The sequence below is a fragment of the Amblyomma americanum genome, chromosome 6, assembly GCF_052857255.1.
Source record: "Amblyomma americanum isolate KBUSLIRL-KWMA chromosome 6, ASM5285725v1, whole genome shotgun sequence".
In the NCBI taxonomy this organism is placed as follows: Eukaryota; Metazoa; Arthropoda; class Arachnida; order Ixodida; family Ixodidae; genus Amblyomma; species Amblyomma americanum.
In genome coordinates, this window is record NC_135502.1 from 198,947,265 (window position 1) to 198,967,251 (window position 19,987).

General features: G+C 43.7%; 1 protein-coding gene across 1 annotated transcript in view; it reads right to left on the minus strand.

The window, feature by feature from the left end:
• Positions 1-19,987, minus strand: part of LOC144095163 (calcium-activated chloride channel regulator 4-like) — a 601,494-nt gene that overhangs the window by 260,332 nt on the left and 321,175 nt on the right. Inside the window, exons 7-8 of the mRNA XM_077628955.1 lie at positions 18,386-18,486; positions 16,801-16,912 (exon numbers count right to left, since the gene is read on the minus strand). Coding sequence (XP_077485081.1) covers positions 16,801-16,912; positions 18,386-18,486 — 213 coding nt within the window. The remainder of the gene's footprint in view (positions 1-16,800; positions 16,913-18,385; positions 18,487-19,987) is intronic.

Genomic DNA, 19,987 nt, shown 5'->3' on the forward strand with positions numbered 1-19,987 from the left:
GTTCAGAATTTTTGACCTTATGATGTGGGCCGCGCATCTTTCCTGCAGAAATAGACTAGTTCTGTGACTGAGACCACAGTACTCCGTTTTTTCGCGGTCTACAAAAGCATTGCCTCAAATACATAGTATGTAAGCAAAAAAAAAAAGGTTCTGAGAAGTATCGTTTCAGAAGCGGCGTTTAGTGAGGCTAACGGTGGGATCAGTTTGGTTTCAATAGAACGGCGGCGCAACTACGACAGCTCAAGGAGGAGAATAACACATGGCACACTACCAACAATTTGAAAGAAAACAGGCATATTTCTAGCACCGAAGTCACGAAAGAGACTCAACGCATAGTCACTCCAAACAAAGCCAGCAACACAAAAACTTTCAAGTCCGCAAATAACCTTTCTTATCCCTTGGGCATAATATTAGTATTTATAATAATAACAAAACCACTTTTATTTCGCCCTCCAAAATTGCACGGACAGAGGAGCTGCATAAAAAATCTCAGACGCTGAGGGAGCGTTTGACCGAACGTTAGCTGCGCCGAGGCAACCAAGAAGAGCGGCGCCTATCAAACGGATATTGCATCATAATCATATGGTGTGTATCATCTTCACTATATCCGGTACAAATCATGGTATATCCAGATATCTACATTATAAACACATTTTGTTACCAACGTATACAACATAAGAAGACAAATCGTTTGACACCACTTTGAACATCCTACGTCAAGTAGTTTGGTCTCAATGGGCGCCTGAAGGTTCAAGAAATTATGGTTATGGAGACCAAAGGTCGTCGTTACGAATCCCTATAATGAGGTAAGCGTTGATTCGAATAGTAATTTTCTTGCTCCATAAAACGCTGCAGTGTTTGATACCAGTCCTAATCATCATCACCAGCCTGATTACGCCCAATACCGGGCAAAGGCCTCTCCCATGTCTCTGCAATTAGCCCGGTCCTTTGCCAGCTGCGCCCACTGTGTACTCCCAAAATTCTTAATCTCATCCACCCACCGGACTTTCTGCCGCCCCCTGCTACGTTTGCCATCTCTTGGAACCACTCCGTTACCCTTAAGGACCAACGGTTATCTTGCCTCCGAATCATATGACCTGCACAAACCCATTTCTTCCTCTTGATTTCGACTAGGGTGTCATCAACCCACGTTTGTTCCCACACGCACTCTGCCCGCTTCCAGTCTCTTAACGGTACACCTATCATTTTGCTTTCTATGGCTTGCTGGGCTGTCCTAAACTTAAGCTGAACCCTTTTCGTTAGCGTCCAGGTTTCTGCCCCGTTGGTGAGTACCCGTAAGATACAGCTGTTCTATACTTTTCTCTAGAGGAATATTGGTAAACTGTCATTCATGATCTGAGAGAACCGGCCATAAACGCTCCAGCTCTTTCTTATTCTTTTAGTTATTTCCCTCTCACGATCCGCATTAGCGGTCACTACCTGCCTTAAGTAGACGTATTCCTTTACCACTTCCAGCGCCTCGCTACCAATTGTGAACTCTTGTTCCTTTGCTAGACTGTAATTGTAATTTTATTCCTGACTTTATGGAGGAGTATGGTAGCTGTGCAGTCGCTATAAATATCTTCCAGTATTTTCACACAAGGCTCTTCTACACCCTGATTCCGCAATGCCTGTATCACGGCTGAGGTTTCCACTGAGTCAAATGCTTCCTCTTAATCAATAAAGGCTATATATAGTGGTTGGTTATATTTTGAGCATTTCTCTATCAAATGATTGACCGAGTGAATATGATCTATTCCGGAATATCTTTTACGAAAGCCTGCCTGATCATTTGATTGATTGAAGTCTAAGGCTGCCATGACTCTATTAGCGATTCCCTTAATGAATACCTTGTACGCAACGGACAATAAGCTGATCGCCTCTTATTTTCAAGTCCTTGGCGTCTCGTATCTTATAAATTAAGGTAATGTTCTTCTAACCATCCAGTACGGTCGAGGTGATAAGGCATTGCGTATACAGGGTGGATACTTTTTCTATCATAATCCCACCTCCGTCCTTCAACAGATCTGCTGTTACCCCATCCTCACCAGCTGCTTTCCCCCTTTGCATTGCTCCTAAGACTTTCTTTACTTCCTCTTTCGTTATTGACGGGATGACGCACTTCTGTTCGCTAATTTTCCTATTATTAACGCTCTTACTGAATTGGCTACTGTATAGATTTGTGTACAACTCTTCGGCAACTATCTTAACCATATTGCTAATGACATTGCCCTCCATGTCTCTTAATGCGTACACCTGGCTTTTACCTATGTCTGTTTTCATCATCATCACCTTTAGACTACCTCCTTTCTTTAGAGCATGCTCGATTCAATTCATATTATACTTCCACGTGTCTGCTACCCCCCCCCCCCCTCCGCGCTTCTTTATTAACTTCAATAGCTCTGCTACTTCTGCTTTGTCTCTAGGGCTAGACGTCCTCATGCTTTGGCGTTTCTAAATCAGATCTTTCCTCTCCTAAGATAGCTTGCCGGTATCCTGCTGAACCATCCTACCACCTACTTCGACAGCAGACTCCGTGGTGGTAGCAGTGAGACAATCATTCATTGCCTGAACATTAGGAACGACTTGCTTAGTTAAAGCTCAATATCTGTTCTGTAGTGATATCTTGAACTCCTCTACTTTCCCACTCACTGCTAACTCAATAATTGGCTTCCGCTTGATTAGTTTCTTCCGTTCTCTATTCAAATTTTGGTTAATGCGACACCTTGCCATTCTGTGGTCGCTACAGCGCACATTTCCGATGACTTCCACATCCTGCAAAGTGCCAGGGTGAGCGCGTAATGTGAAGTCTATTTCATTTTTAATCTCACCATTGGGGCTTTTCCCGGTCTACTTCCTGTTCTCTCGTTTGCTGAGGAAGGTATCCATGATCTGTAAATAATTTATAGTTGCTTACTGTGCTAATTACTCTCCCCTCTTATTCCTGAAACCTGTGCCATAGTCGCCTACCACCTGGTCGCCAACTTGCTTCTTTCCCACCCTCGCATTGCAGCCGCCCGTGATAAAAGTGTACTGCGATTTCACTTTGTTCACTGTCGATTCCATGTCTTCATCGAAGGTTTCAACTATGTGGTCATCATGGCTGGATGTAGGCGCGTAGGGCTGCACCACCTTCAGCTTGTACCTCCCATTGAGCTTAATTACGATAACTGCTACCCCCTAGTTAATACTATAGAACTCCTCTATGTTTCCAGCTATATCCGGATTGATGAGGAATGCCGCACGTAGTTCTCATCTATCGGCTAGTTCGCGACAGCATATAGTATGTGCCCGCCCTTTAGTAATGAATACGCTTCACCTGTCCTCCTAAATTTACTAAGGCCTATTGACATCCCATTAAATGCGTGCTAGTTCCTCAAGTAACACTGCTAGGCTAGCGTCACTGGATAACGTTCTAGAGTTAAACCTTGCCAGGTTCAGATTTCAATGGCGGCCTGTCCGGAGCCAGAGATTCTTAGCACCCTCCGCTGCGTCACAGGTCTGATCGCCGCTTTTGTCAGTTGCTCCGCAGCCGCTGGGGACTGAGGGCCGAGGGTCAGCTGGTTCGTTCATTGAACGTTCTGGCCGAGTACTAAACAAGGGTAGCCAAATCCCGTTCCGGTGAGAGAGTGCGTTGTCGGTTCTGGTGACCGAGATCGGGCCGCACCCCAGGCCTGGATATGCAATCCAATCGACACGCGAAGCTTTTTTTAAACACTGTGGAGAACTGCGTGGCGCCGGCATTCCAGCCCCGGTCCTTTTGCACGCGTGGTAGATGCTTAACCTCTACGCTACTGCCGCTGCTGCGCCAATTAGGTGGTTCACAATCTGCGCACCAATGATATCACTTAGTGGCCGAATTCGGCTGTTTGCACCTGCGGTATATATAGAGGAACGAAGGTATAGAGCATATGCGGCAATGGTCACATGTTATGCTAGCACCGTTGCACTAACATGACGGCCATGTTGGTCAAGTGATCTGCAAATCTGACTTGATCTTGACTCACACGACCTTGAGTAACGCGGGCAATATAGTGTGGTGTTGGGTTTTATGGCACATAGGCATGCAGCTAAGGCCATCTTGCGCCAAGGTCAAGGTATAGAATAAGTTTTCTGTAGAATGTTTTGGAATGTGAAAAATCATCGATGGTGTAGATGACCTAAATAGACGGTGCTGCCTAGTAATAACAGAGCAGAAGAAATTTGGAAATGGCTAATGGTACGATTCTTAAAGATGGTCAGGTAGCCACAGCGACTATCCTGGGCTGGGCAAGGATCCTGAGGCTCCCAAACAATAGAATAAATCCTAAGCCTTTTTTTCAGGAATGAAAAAGTTGCCGAGGTATAATATGTAATACGGCGAACCAGTGGTTCAAAATTTACATTTTCATGTCAGCCTGCTTCTTTTAAAAAGCTAAAAACAGAAGGTATGTTAACAATGGCATTATCACCTAGGAGCAGTGTTGCGTGAAAAGAAATGCATTTATTATAAAATACAGTAAAGTACTTTTTATTAATTTTTCCAGTTTCACACACGAGAATCAAATTTTGTTAACCGTAAGTTCATCTCTGCATTCTTCGCAAACAGGTGTGCTTTGTTTGTTAGCAGGAAGTGCGTAAGGTGCGTGTCGCCTATCCGGAGACAGCATAAAATCACTTCCTTAAAGCGTTCCTGGTGCATACACGATTCAAATGAACCCAAAACTGGCTTTACAAATTATAGTTTATTATTCACTTCACCGTTCCGAACCGATTGTGATGTTTCCTTAATTTCCATTGAACTGATCTCTTGCAATAATTAAAGGGTATATTCACTTTTTTAATTTCCTTGCCAGGAGCTTGAGAAGCACACAAATCTGCTCTCTCGTTCCTTTTATTCAGACATGACTGGGGACCAAGCAGAGCTTAATGTTTTGCCCTAGATCTGTGGCTGTTACTATGTGTTGTATGATGTCACCAATTATAGGAGTAATTGCGGTTTCAGAGTAGAGAGATGTAAGTACTCTTAATGCGTCTGTGTAAATAATACTGCTTGTGAAGTTATCGTTTACTATTTTTTCTATGGCCACACAGAGTGGGTAACATTCGGCAGTGAAGATGTATGCGTACTGTGGAAGTCGTACTGTTTTCTCCGACTTCCCTTGGACCACTGCGCTTCCTACGTAAACACCTGTTGTTGAACCATCAGTGTAAAAGTCCGCAAAACTACTATATTTTTCTCTCAGTGCAAGAGATTCTTGCATTATATGTTGTTTGTTGAGTTTGCTTTTTACGGAACTGTTTAAGAGTTAAATCACAGATTTCAGGAAAATTGTACCATGCAGGCAGTGGATCTCGTCTTTGGCAATGCCGGGTAATGTGTTTAGTACGCCGCTGTTTTGGCACATCTCTTCAAAACGCAGGAGGAGTGGCCTTATACCTAGCGGTTTGTTGATAAAAAGTGTCGTAGATGGGCAATTTGTGACTATAGGGTAATATACGTGTTTGGGCAGTGAACAGATTTTAAAACCTACGTGCGTGTGAGCATGGTTGTTCTGGTTGCAAGTGATGGCTCGTTGGTTTGTGCATAATATCTGTGTATTGGTGATGGTCGGCAAGCACAAGTCGAAAGACCCAAATCTAAATTGTGTACGGAATCCAGTTGTTTAAGGTGTGATGGTCTCGCTGACCCATACATTATACATCCATAATCCAGCGTAGAGCGTACTACAGAGCTGTAAATTTGTAGAAGACATGTCCTGTCAGCACCCCAATGTTTTTGTGACAGTACTTTAAGTATGTTAAGGGATCGGAAGGGTTTCTTTTTCAGTGCATTTATATGACACAGGAAAGCTAGTTTGAATAGTCAAATATTATGCCTGTGTTTGGATTATGCCTGTGTTGTTATAGCTGTGTTTTGTTCAGGTGTTTGAATAGGTCGGCTTGAAGACCTCGTTTGATCGAGAAAAGAATTGCCACTGCTTGCTGTGTGGAAAACAGGAAACGGTTCTCGTCTGCCAAAATCGCTAGTTTATTCATTGCCAACTGTATTTGACGCTCGCATGTTACCAGGTTTGAGGATGTGCAGGCTACTTGCACCTCATCAACATATACTGAATACATAATGAAATTCGGAATTTGGCTATGGAATTCATTTTATAACAAAGGGCGTTGTGCTTAAAAAACACCCCTGAGGTAGTCCATAATCTTGAACGAAGTTTCTCGAGAGGGTTCCGCCTAGGCGTACGTGAAACGAACGGTTGGACAGGAAATCATTTAGGCAGTTTAAAATCCTGTCATAAATGCCAAGCTCTTCTAGGTCACGAAGAATCCCGAACCTCCAGGTTGTGTCGTCTGCCTTCTCGAGGTCTAAAAAGACGGCAAAGCAGTGCTGTTTGTGTATAAAAGCTTCTCGGGACAGTACTTTGTAGATGATCTATATGGTCTTTAGTGAAGCTTGCTTTTTTAAATGGATGTCAATAATTTTGCGGGATTGAAGGAGAAAAGTTAGTCTTATATTCAGCACACTTTAAAAAAATTTGGCGAGGCAGCCTGCAAGGGCGATTGGCCTGTAACTACTGGGGGATGTTGGTTGCTCTCAAGGTTCCAGGAATGGTACAATAACTGCTTTCTTCCAGGGTTCCGGCAGTGTCCCGAGCACCCATATTTTGTAATAAATTTTAAAAGTGCTTCCACAGACGGTTGGGAAATATGCGCCAGCATTTCGTAATGAATATTGTCAGGGCCATGTGCTTTCTTTTTTCCGGCCGAGAGAACTTTGTTTATTTCTTGGATTGTTATTAAACCATTTTACGGTTTGAAGTTTGAAGTTTATTCATTCATTGGTAACAGATAACAAACGCGCAATAGAGCAGGAGCTAAAGGCGTAGCCTGAGAGGGGCTCCTGCCCTATCGAGCAACAACGGCCGACAAGGTGCAATATAAATCAAAACTTGAAAGCATATACCATAGATCTTGTACAGAAAGCAAACGTGAACAGAAAATAATACTAAAAAACGCTAGCAAGCATATAAAATACATCAAATATACGTAGCACACGTTTAAACAGAAAGTTAAATTATTGTATTTTAACAAAACAACACAAGGAGAAATATAAAGTTAATCATTTATTATTTCACTCTCCGGCAGGAATCTTCTGAGCGACTTCGTTGAAATACGTGCCCTGAAATCAATCCTGTTTCCTAGGTTACTTAAAATTGGGGGACTTGGTGGTTTAAGTGTTGCGTGCCATAGTTTGTACGTATGCGTGGTGTTATATGTTTCTTTTCGTAAGCAATATCGACTTGGTGTCTTAGGCCCGGCGTTATCATATAGCTTATTTTTTATGTATTGTGCAAGCTTGTAATAGTATATCTGACTGGGTTTAAGGATTTCTTGTTTTAAGAAGTAGGGTTTAGTTGGTAAATCCTGAGGTCTACCCCTGTAGCTTTCAAACATTCTTAAAATGTTTTTTTTTAATATGGTTAACCGGGTATAATTTTTTTTACTCGTAGTACCCCATACGAGGCTGAAATATGACAGTCAGGAAAAAATAAAGTGTAGTACAATGCTTTCTTCAACCAGAGAGGTATCAAGTTAGTTAACGTACAAAGGCATCCAGCAACCTTACTTAATTCGGAACTTAGCTTGTCTACATGTGTGTTCCAAGATAGATCGGTATCGAACCACACGCCCAAAAATTTCTGCGTCGCTATTGGTTATATTTTAATATTATTAAACAATATAGTAGTGGTTGTTTCAACAGGTTTATTAACTGGAGCAAAATTATATATTTGGTTTTATTTATATTTAGCTGTAGCCTATTGGCATGCAACCATGCTGAAAGTTTCCTCAAATATTCATTAACTGCACATTCTAGATTTGGAAGCGAAGTAGACGCAAAAAACACATTAGTGTCATTTGTGTACATAATCAGATGAGGGGAATCAGGTATGACACCACTGATTACTGTTAGTTTGGGCGATACATCATTGTTGAATTTTACATACTGGTACCTATTAGTGAGATAATTCCGCATCAAATCAAATGCACCACCACGTATTCTATAATTGCTAAGTTTAGTTAATAATATTTCATGGTTAACGGACTCTACACAGGTCAAGAAATAGTCCAAGTGTGAAAAAATTATTTGAATATTGTTGAGTATTTCATGTTTGGTATTTAGTAAAGCTTGCTCGGTACATTTGTTTTTGCGGAGTCCATATTGATTAGCAGATATAATGTTATACTTCTCAATGAAACATGTTAGACGCTTGCTTGTAACAATCTCAAAAACTTTGGATAAAACTTGAAAAACTGAAATCGGCCTGTAGTTATTTATAGCAGCCTCACCGCATCCTTTGCTAAGTGGGCATACACGGGCAATCTTAAGCTCATCTGGGAATATACTGGCACATGATATACTGTCTGGCACATGATATTGTGATTGGGTATACTTTCCAGAAGTTATGAAATGCCTATTTAGTTCTGCTGCTGTGAAAGATTGCGACATTCTTTTATTAGCTGGGGCATTAGTGGTATAAGGATTGCGAATAGGTTTATGTCGAAGAGCGTTAACTTATTGCCAAATTTTTCTAGGGTCATTGCGAATACGAGCTAACAATTTTTCGTAGTATTCTGCCTTTGCTTTCTTCAGGTCACCAGTAAGTTGATCTCAAAATTTCTTGAATTCAAGAAGCTTTTCATGGTCACGGCTGTACAGAAATGTGTGAAACATTTTGTTTTTCTTCTCAATTTTTTTGTAGAGGGCCTTCGTCACCTAAGGTTTCCTTATCTTGCTGTGTTTCTTCCAAACTCTGAGCTTAAAGGATCTATCGTAGCAGTTTTTTATTTATTTGCAAATAAGGTATAAGCGCTGTTGGCGTCTGCTTCATTAATAAGAAATTCCCAATCTATATCGATTAGGAGAGACCGAAATAAATCTGAAGACATCCGGTTAATCTCTCGATAGGATATAGACACAGGATTATTGGTGCCGTTATGCCCAACAGAAGAAAGAAACCAAAACACAGGAAGATGATCACTAACATCCGCTGTTAGAAGGCCGGCAAATGACATCCAATAACGTCGCACTATGAGTTGTAATGCGAGTAGGACTTGTGACAAGATTAATGCATTAATATTAACTGATAACATTCAGTTCCTTTGCATGAGAATCATTGACAAGAGTTTTAATATTCATATCACCCATTGTAACAAACGTATGATCATGACTGTGCAAGTAATCTAACATGTGATCAAGCACTAAAAGAAACCTATTCTCGTTTCCAGAAGGGGGTCGATACACAACAACCACTACATACATTTTTAAGCGAATACAGATACATTCAATGTCATCATCAAGAAAAGTGCATTCTGGCAAGACATCATGAACTAGTTCTTTCTTCACATAGATGGCTACGCCTCCACCACGAGCGGATTGTCGAGGGCAGCCATGGTATTTGTAGCCTTTGATTCGAGTTGGATTATCATTCATTGTTAACCAGGTTTCAGTAAAAAGTAATAAATCAAAGTTGACACAGATACCGCCCAACAACTGATCAAGTGAATCTTCTTTGTTGCGAATGCTTCTTACATTCAAATGAAAAACTGATAGGTACTTATTTGGACGATGACTGGAAAATGTGTTGTTAAAGGAACTATAATCGTAAGTAGTAGCGGTACCAATGCTTGTAGCAGTCATTGTATAGCTGTACCGTATAATTATGTGCTCACGAGCAACATGTCTAGTTTCCCATTTTTTAAATGTCATCGGTACAGGTTATGCGAACAGTTGGTGACGTTTACTCTTTTATAGCGAAGACGTTGCCTCCAGCAGTCAATGGAAATTTCCAGCCAAGTTATTTCTGTTTTTGACAGTCGCTCCAAGAAGCTGTTAGTTTTTCCTAGTCAAATATTCATTGACGTGCACTGGTTGCGCGTCCGTCGGATGGAAACCTAGTTTTTTGGTGTCGATTTTAGTTTTTTTGCCTTTGCCAGAAAGTCATTTCGCTTGTTACGTCGCACAAAGCAAACTACAATGTTGAACTGGTCATGATTAGCAGTAGGTACTTTGTGACATGCATCAATGTCATCATCATCCACCACTTCGTCGATAAGATCGCCTATCTTCTTCACTGCTCCCAGTGGGTCATCATTATGTGGTATGCATTTAATCTCAATATTGTTAGAGTGCTGGTACTGTTCCAGCTCTTCTAGCTGTTTAGTCAGTTTCTTGTTTAGGGATTTCAAGTTACTGTTTTCGCGTAGTACTGCTTGAAGCTCTTCTCTTAAAGCCTTGGGGTCACTATTGTCCTTCTTAAATTCTTTAATCTCCTCTAGCGTTTCCTTTATCCCTTCGGGTTCGTCTTTCAGTTGGTTACGCAAATCTTCAATTGCTTTCTTAGCTATTGCAAACAATCAACAAAGGACAACAACAATCGATGAGGGAGTCTTGTTCGGCAGCAGTGCACACTAGATGAACTTAATTACATAGAATACACAGCAGACCTCGCCTGCAAGAGCAGAAAGATTAGGTGCGTATTCCAGGTGCACCGCCGCCGAAATGCAACCGTCCGCTCTGATGCGTGAGCTTATGTAGCCGACTGGTGCCTCTGTTTCCCCCTTGCGGGAGCCAGTTGCGTCGCAGTCTTGAAGATGACGCTCTCTTCTCGGCGATATCAGTGACGTAATCTTGCTTGACGAAGACCCTCTGTTCCCGGCAGAAGCACGGTAGCAGACCCACGTGCCAGAAACTGGAAGAGCAGAAAGATTAGGTGCGTGTTCCAGGTGCACCGCCGCCGAACTGCCAGTCGTGCAGTTGTGCAGCCAGTCGTTGGATGGAAGTGTGTTTCTCCGCTGCGTGTTTCGACCTTAAAAATGATTCTGTGTAATGTACAAAACTGGAAATGTTGTCTTGTTCCTCTATACTTGTTTGTGTATCTCGAGCTGTTAAGACAGGAATTGTGAAAGGAGAAATGCTTCCGTTAGGTTTGCGGACTTGTTGCCACATTTGTTTCGATGTAACTGAAGTATTTATGGATGATACGTAGTTTCTCCTCGATGTTTTTCAGCATTACGAAGGATGTGCCGTGTTTTTGCTCTCGCCCTTTTAAAATACACGAGATTTTCATGGGTTGGGTATCTTCGGGAAACTCACCAGCATTATTTTGCTTATTTTTCGCTTCTCGGCATTTTGTGTGGAGCAGACCTTGTTGTTTTGTCATACTATTCGTGACAATTGAGGAATAGCATTGCGCGGTGCAGGAATAATGCAAGTTGTAAAAATTTCATTGAGTTCGTCAACGTTAGGATTGTTCGAAAATGCATTGTCCAGACTAACCTTTTAAACTCTTGCCAGTCCGCCAAGTGCAGCTTCCAACGGCGTGGTTTCCAGGGGATGATTGATAATGGTGACGAAAGGTTAATCCCCAAAGGAAGATGTTCGCTTCCGTACGAATTATCAACAGCAATCCACATAAAATCGCTAAAAACAGACGAACTAAAAGACAAATCTGTGCAACTCATTTTTCCTGAGGCTGGACCGCAATATGTGGGTTTGCTTGTATTGAGTAGGCAAACATTATTGCACAGAATAAAGCCTTCTACTATACGACCCTTGGTGCCTGTTCACTCCCCCAAAACGGAGAATGCGCATTAAAATACCCAACTTACAGATATAGCTCTGGCAGCTGCTTAAAAAGTGATTTTAGGTCATAGAGTGTTACTGTGAGGTGTGGTTGAACTCGGCAATATCACTCCTCGACTCACAGTCCGAAATTCTATCTACCAATGAATGCGCCAACCTTCTAAACGAGACCTTCGCGCAAGCCTTTTCTTGTGACATTAATTCCCCTCTTCCCATCTACAACAGCGCTTCTAAACTTCCGATGGATGCAATAATATTTGACTATGATGGTTTGTTGAAATAGATCGCTTAAAATTGTTTTCTTCCTGTGGCCCAGAAAATATTAGTAGCAAAGTGCTAAAAAGCACAAAGACATATTCCGGGATCGCATTATCCAAGATAATTGAACAGTCGCTTCGGCTTGGGATGTTGCCTGTCGACTGGAATATTGGCAGCGTTGTTCCGCTTCATAAATCCGGTAACAAACACGTGGCAATTAACTATCGACCAATATCTTGAACTTCTATGTCATGCAATACCATATAACACGTCATCTTCTCTCACTTAGCAAGCTCTCTAGAATCGACGTCATTCTTCTCTTCCTGTGAGCACGGTTTTAGAAAACATTTCTCATGAGAAACTCAATTAGTTGCGTTTACAAACGAGAATAATTATTTACTTAATGAGGGGTTCGAAATTTATTGCATATATTTATATTTTTGGCAAGCTTTTGATAAAGTGTCCCACAGGCTTATTATTTATAAATCGAGCAAACTAAAGATTGACCAGTATGTACTAGCCTGGATTTATTGCTTTTTAACAAACCGCTCCCAGTTCGTGCGCGCTAATGGATACATGTCGTCGTCACTCCCTATAACATCAGGTGTCCCACAGGGGTCCATGCTCGGCCCTCTTTTATTTCTAATCTACATTTACGCCCTACCAAGCAATCTAAAATCTTCAGTCAGACTTTTTGCTGACGATTGTCTCGTCTACCGGACAATAAGGACTACTAACAATATAGCTGTACTTCAAGGTGATCTTAATGTTATTTCCGATTGGTCCTCGACATGGAATATGACACTTAACACGACAAATTGTAAAGTAATGCGTTTTTCACGCCACAGAATTATATGCCCTCCCTCTTACTGCTTTAACAATGATCCACGAACATCAGTAAGATCTTATAAGTACCTCGGCGTTATTCTAGCATCGAACCTGACCTGGAATGAACACATTATTTCTATTATCACAAACGCTAACTGCATGCTGGGCTATATAAAACGCAACTTTGCTATGGCACCGTCATCTGTCAAACATTGTTTATGAAACACTTGTTCGCTCTAAACACGAATATACCTCATCAGTATGTGACCCACATACCGACGAATTAACCAATGCCCTTGAAGCAGTCCAAAATCGCTCCGCACGTTTTATTCTTGTTGACTATGGTCGTCTATCAAGCGTCACACTCATGAAAGAAACTTTATCAATAGCACCCTTGTCGATGCACAGAAAAATTTCCCGTTTGTGTCTTTTCTTTAAAATTTACCACACCAATCCAATTCTTAAAAATGAACTGACCATGTCTCCAACATGTGTATCGTCGCGCATCGATAATCCGTGCAAAGTAGGCATCCCTAACTTCCGCACAACATCCAATCAATATTCACTCATTACTAAAACAGCAATAGAGTGGAATCGTCTGCCTGCCGCGCTGGTGCTTAATAACAATATCGAAGTATTCAGGAAAAACCTATGCTTGCATTATAACGCATAGAAGTTTCTTCTAACTCCTTTTGTTTCGCAGATTTCAGTTATATTGTTGTGTGTTTTATGTGGTTTTATGTTGTGTTCTACTCTCTTTCTTTTCAACGACATTGACGAGTATTGCCAATTATTAGCCATGTTTCCCATGCGGTGTTAGTACTTTTTGTCACCCCGCGCTACCGTGTGTTTTTCAGACGAGAATAATCCGCAGTTCACTCCTGTATTCCATTTTGCCTGTTCGTGTCTTCTTTTTTGGTGTTTTGTACTGATTTATGGTTTATGTTTTATGGGGGTTTAACGTCCCAAAGCGACTAAGGCTATGACAGGCGCCGTAGTGAAGTGCACCGGGAATTTCGACCACCTGGGCTTCTTTAACGTGCACTGAAATCGCACATTACACGGGCCTCTAGAATTTCGCCTCCATCGAAATTCGACCGCCGCGGCCGGGATCGAACCCGCGTATTTCGGGCCAGCAGCCGAGCGCCAAAACCACTCAGCCACCATGGCGGCTGTTGTTTTGTGCTGTATCACTCCACTCTATAATGCCCCCTGGGCCAAGAGGGCAACTGAAATAAATAAATAAATATACAAGATATACTGAGCACACAGTAATTGTTTTAAAGATAAGGACGGTGACTGCAAGGGCTGCATAATTCGTCTGGAGCTTGATTTCATGGGTTGCAACACCGCTCTGAGCTACAACAGCAACGCCTCCAGATAGACTATTCGCCTGCTGACGGTCACGGGGAAAAACTTTGCAGTTTGTAAAAATATTTTGTGCAATGGTCCCAAGTTGGTGTCCTGAAGACACAGTTCTACAGGAGACAGAGAATGTAAGAGATCTGTTGCATCGCTATATTTAAAATTCCACGGCAGTTCCAGTGCATGAGGAACGCCATAATAATTTTGAGGGGGGGGGGGGGGGGTTATGTATTCAGAGCCTCAGGTCCTCCCTTGTTGAGGGCCTGTTATTGTGGTTGTCTCTTTTTTTTCGATAATGAGAGCTCCGCCGCTGCTGCGGCAGAGGCGAGCTCTGACTTGTATCCATCGTCTCAGTGGAGGCGCTGGACTCGAGTTCCGCGGGGGAATGGCGGACAGGGGGGGGGGGGGGGGTGGACTTCTGCCGAATCGTCGAAGCCTTGCGGGCTGCCGACTTGGTGGCCGGCGGGCCCTTTTTCGGGGGAGGCATAGCAGCTCTCGCCGCGTCCGCCGGAGGCGCGGATGGCCCTGCCGCAACCTTACTGTGTGCGAGTCGAGCAGGGGCCGAAAACCGGTGTGGTGCGCCCACGCACCACATCAGCAAACTTTGTGTGCGGGGTGAAAGAGAAAGTGCCATGTGTCATTGCATAACGTCTTCTTGCCTCTTGAAATGTTACATTCTCTTTGGTCTTTATGGTAATTACTTCCTTTTCTTTTTTCCATGCAGGGCACGACCTTGAATAAGCGCCTTGGTCGGCCTTTCAGTTTGCGCGGCGCGCCGCAGTATCGCAGTCGTTCGACTGATGATCATCTGAGGCACATATGGCGCAGATATCGCGGCCGCGGCAGCTTTGGGAGCTGTGGCCAAACCTCTGGCCTTTGAAGCAGCGTCGAGGGTTAAGTGTATACGGCCGGACGGAGTTTTTGATTATCCTGCCTCAATTGACTCGGGCAGGGTGCAGGAGACGAAGGTCAGGACCAGGTGCTTTGTCGGAATTCCTCCGTCTTGTTTACGGATTTTGATTCTGTGTACATTAGTCACATTCTGATCTAACAATCCTTTCAGCATTTCTTCTTCGGTTAGTTGCAGAAAGTCACGGTCAGAAATGACACCGCGTACTGTGTTTAGAGCTGTATGCGGAGTCACGGAGACTGGGATATCACCAAATGATTTGATGCATCAAGCTTTTCAATCTTAATGATATCGAGAAGTCCGAGCAGAAGGTCACCACTAAACAGCTTTGTCATTTTATACTTAGGGCCCAGAGAATCTTTGAGGAGTTTGATACTAGAAACGGGGATATTAGTCTGGCTGGCTTTTCTTTTTGTTGCCTATGAACTATGTGACACTTTGGGAATGTTCTTTTCTTTTTGCTGAAAAACTGAGAGGTGACACCGGTACGCCCTCTGTTCAGAGGGAGATCATTTTAAAGGAGAGAGGTAGCAATAAAAAATGTGTTCTTCGGTCATGGTGCCAGCCACCCACCATAAAGCCCAACAGAGGGACAGGGCAGGAACTTGCAATTCCTGCCCACGCCAGCTGTACACCCTAACTATAACCAAATATGACACAACTCAGTGTAGTTGGCCACACAAGGTTTACCCTCGCTGCCTATGAAAAGTAAAAAAAAAAAAGAGAAGGGAATAGGATACAGAACAGTTGTGAGAAAGAATATAGGAAAGTGAAAGATAGAGGGAAGGATAGAAAAAGGCGACTGCCGTTTTCCCGGGTCGGGTCAGGCCGGAGGTGCCTTCTACCGGAAGCTGGGGCCAAGGTGGTGTGTTGCCTCCCCCAAGGGGCCTTAAAGGTCCAAACGCTCTCTCTCGGCTCAACCCCAGGAACCCCTTTTCCCCGGACACGGCGATGCCACGCACGGCTAAAGGCGGGTGCTCGGGTCCGTGGTGATGCACTGTTCACCATCATCGCCCTTCGGGAATGTCCCTGCGGATGCTCAGGATTCCGTAGGATCGATTCCCTGGCCAAATCCAGCGTCAGAGAAAGAAGCCGCAACATACAAAGAGCAAGTAGGTGCACACTACTTCAACACGAGCGAAAATAGCACAATTTTATCCCAGCCTCACGCGCCACTGAACACGGAACATGCACACGTCCTTCGAAGAACTTCGGATGGCGTTACATAATTCACAATCCCAACTGCCCGGGGATCAAGGCAGACACAGAACACATTTCCTGCTCATGTAACGCGGCCACTACCTCTCTCCTCCCTCTCCTTAATAGAGTGCCAGACTTCATTGGGGCTCGGCAGATAATCAGCTGGCTTGGTTGAGCAAACACCCTTCTTCTATGTACCTTAGCGCTGGCCTCAAATAATGTTTTTTTCCTCCTTCCGTCCTCCCACTTGCGCGGGCGTCAACCGAGTAAACCGCAAAGAGAAAAAAAAGAAAATAACCTTACCGGTGCCAAAATCAGTAAAAAAAAGGATTGCACTTATAGGTAGTTGCCATTTCTGAAGGCAATTTCAGCGATTTCACTGAAAACACAATTTTCTTCAGTATCTCAAGAGTCCCTTCATATTCTGGTGCGTCTCCGTTAGCGTACGTTAGTTGAAGGCACGAATCTGGCACACAGCGTAACGTCTTGCGGAATGCTATCGCTGAGTGCACGTAAGTTTGCAAACGCGTTTATAAAACACTCTATAATTGAGCAGTGGCCTGCATGGGTGTCTGAGGCCCGATGTTGCCTGTCGCTGCTGAAGTTTACTTACGCACATGCCCTCGGAGGCGTCGAGCAGAAGCACGACGCGGCTAGTCGCAGTCCCCCTGGGTCGCACGAAGCGGAACTCGGGCTCGATCACCGGCAGAGATGAGTCGCGCTTCCTGCGCACATTGTAACGAGCCATAGAGACCCGGGGTACCATACTGAGTGTATCTGCCAGAAACACGGAAGACCTGTAGCAAAAGTAGCGCGGAAAAAGCTGGGCACCGGATGCAGGCCGACACACGATCGTTAAAAACTGATTTATTTTTCTTTTCATCTGTTACCGTTGGTATCTGTCGCTGTGAAGAGAGCGTCCCGTTTAATAGGTGATGTTCTCATTAGGAGACAAAGGCGCGGCTACGTTGCGCTGTATCCGGCTTCAGTACTGTTTCGGTTGCTACCTCTCAGGCGCAGTCTGTCCTGCTTCGGAGGCTACGGTTTTCAGCGTTCTGAAACGAGGAACGTCTCGACTCCCGGAAGCGTTTCGTGTTCTTATCACCCAGAGACAATATACGTGATAAAAAATGCGATGAAGTCAAAACTATCGGGCACACTTGGACAACGTGTCCTTTAAAGAACAGGCACACGTTTCATGCAGACCGTTTTTTTAAGCACTAATTTTTTCACGTTCAATAAGTGAATGGCGTGAACTGTTCCCTAAAGAGGACTGTATGTATTGCCTCGATTGTTTTTTGAGCAAATTTTTAGGCGACAGCGCAAGGGCTCCGCTCTGCAGAAAAGCCATCATAAGCGTTGCCATCGCCGTCGGAGTTCCTGTTGCTACCGAGAACACAGGATTGGTTGAAAAAGTGGCCGTTAGAGCAGGCTCCCATAGATGGGGCCAGCCACACCAGCAGCGCATCGGATGTTGATCTATCGCAGCAACCGCGAGCAACGCGCCGAGCGTTGGGGCCGTCCTTTTCCTCGCGCTGATATAAGCACGTGGCAGAAGACGATTCACGTTACTAGCGCCACCTCTCAAGCAGACCTATCGCCGTATCCCGTGACGCCAGCGCTGCGACACGCAGGCACGGCTTGGTTGAAGCGGGCCCTTATATGCACGTCGTGTGATCTTTCACATAATGATTGCGAAAGAGAAAACGCTGTCTGCGTCTGTATAGGCAAGGCGGACCGCTGTGATGTCATACTCTTGCAAGCGATGCTTGAGTGTCTCCATAATTCTTGTTGCTTGCTTAAGGCCTTTTGATCGTACGTTGAATTTCTGCGGCATTAATTACTTTCTCCTCCCTTTTCAAGTTTTTCAGCCCCTTCGGCTAGTGTCAACTTTACCGTCACAATATTCTGTAAATAAAGAAAACTACATCACTGTCTCAGGTTCTTGGTAAAGAGTATAGAGGCAGATGGTTCTTGACAATCACGAAGTGAACATCAGAGGGATAAGCCCCAGGATGTTTGCAAACGTTTCGACAAGCGTTGGCAAACACCCTTACGCTTCCTCTTGTTCACTGCGTGATTTCCTCAAGTTCTAACACATAACAAGATAGGTAAATCCATGAACGACAGCATTTGCAGACAAGTTTAAACATGTGCCCCCTGATCACCTGCCAGCGAATGCTGCAGAAAGCGCTTACAGGGCGAAGTCCTCGTGGGAGTAGATGATCTCGGACGTGCTCTTCCTCTGGCATAGGACGTTGTGCTGAGTTGGAAGATACCTCGCTGAGGTGGGGTGGTTCTGCACACACAAAAATAAAAACGACGTCGTATGGAGCCGCCGCTCAGCGCTCTTACAGTGCGCCACCATACATGCCCTGGAGCACTGCGGGAGATTATTTGCGAAGAATGTTGTGCGTCATACGTTGGCAAGTCAGCCAATTACAGGCACAGGAAGGCGGTCGCGAAAGGCCGCACATTAACCAATGTTCTGAGAGAAAATGTTTGAATGATGGTGCACAAGGTAGGTAAGCCAGTGGCTACGTAGGTTGGTAGGCAGACAAATGAGTAGGTAGTTGGGTAGGCGTGTAGTTTGGTAGGTAGGTAGGTTTTGTTGGTAGAGGAGTAGCTAGGTATTTGGGTAATTTAACACAAGGCGTGATAGGCTGCAGCGACCGCATAGTGCTTTCGTGCCGTGGCCAGGGAAGCTCATCCTTTCGCGCCGGCACGAATTCCATTCCCACTAGCAGCATTATTTATTTTATTTATATGCCGTTTCGTCAAGGTCACCTCCAAGGTGATCCTTCACACAAGCTCGGTGCGCCGGATGGACGACGTTAAGTAGTGCTTTCGCCCTAAAAACGACGTATCAATCAGCGATTAGGAACAATTTTGGCAAATTTCTGTGGGTTGTTGCATTTCTAATCAATTTTTTCTCAAATAGGCCCTCGCTTGTACATTTATTGATGAGATCTTTTATTCAGGTGCTTCTGTTTATAAGGAAGATTACTTGGTGCACTATAGCCTGAGAGCAATAATTTGTTTTATTTTAGACGCCATAGTAGACGAATTTTTTAGCTTGTAATTTTGCTGTTGATAACTTTGGAGGATGTGTGAAAGCGTGCTCAGCCAAATAAGTGGTGAGCATGACCACTCATGCTCAACCACTCAAGCCGCAGTGCATTTAGTTTATAAAGATTTAATATCTCTAAGCTATCCTAATGTGTAACAGTGCTCTCAAAGTAAAGAAAGTCACTAATAGCTCTCACTGCTCTTTTTTGCAATACCAAAAGTGATTTCAAACTTGTGTCCGATATGCTGCCACAAACTAGTAGCCAATATTGGAAGTGGCATTGCACAAGCTATAAATAGTTGTTTTTTATCTAGAGAGGCAAAATTGACATATATTTATAGATAATAACTATGGACGGTACAAATTTAATCACACAGAGTTAACGTGCTAATTCTACAAGGTTTTGTTAAATATAACACCAAGAAAATATTTTGACCCAGCATGTTGGATACCACTCTTTCTAAAAATAGTACTTTGTTTCACATTCGTAACGCATCTATAACTTTGCTTCACATCTATAATTAAGGAGTAAGCCTTACTTGCCCCATTAGGCGAAAATCCGTGTGTGTGCCTCATGAATTTCAGCACGTGTGCGTATGGGTGTGTGTTGCGACAGTCGATGGTACCCATAACACATGGCGTCCACATGCAATCTGGCAGGTGATCGATAAATAAACTTGTTTGCTCGAGGTTTCTTTATTTGTTTGCTCTATGGGTGGAGGCATTACAG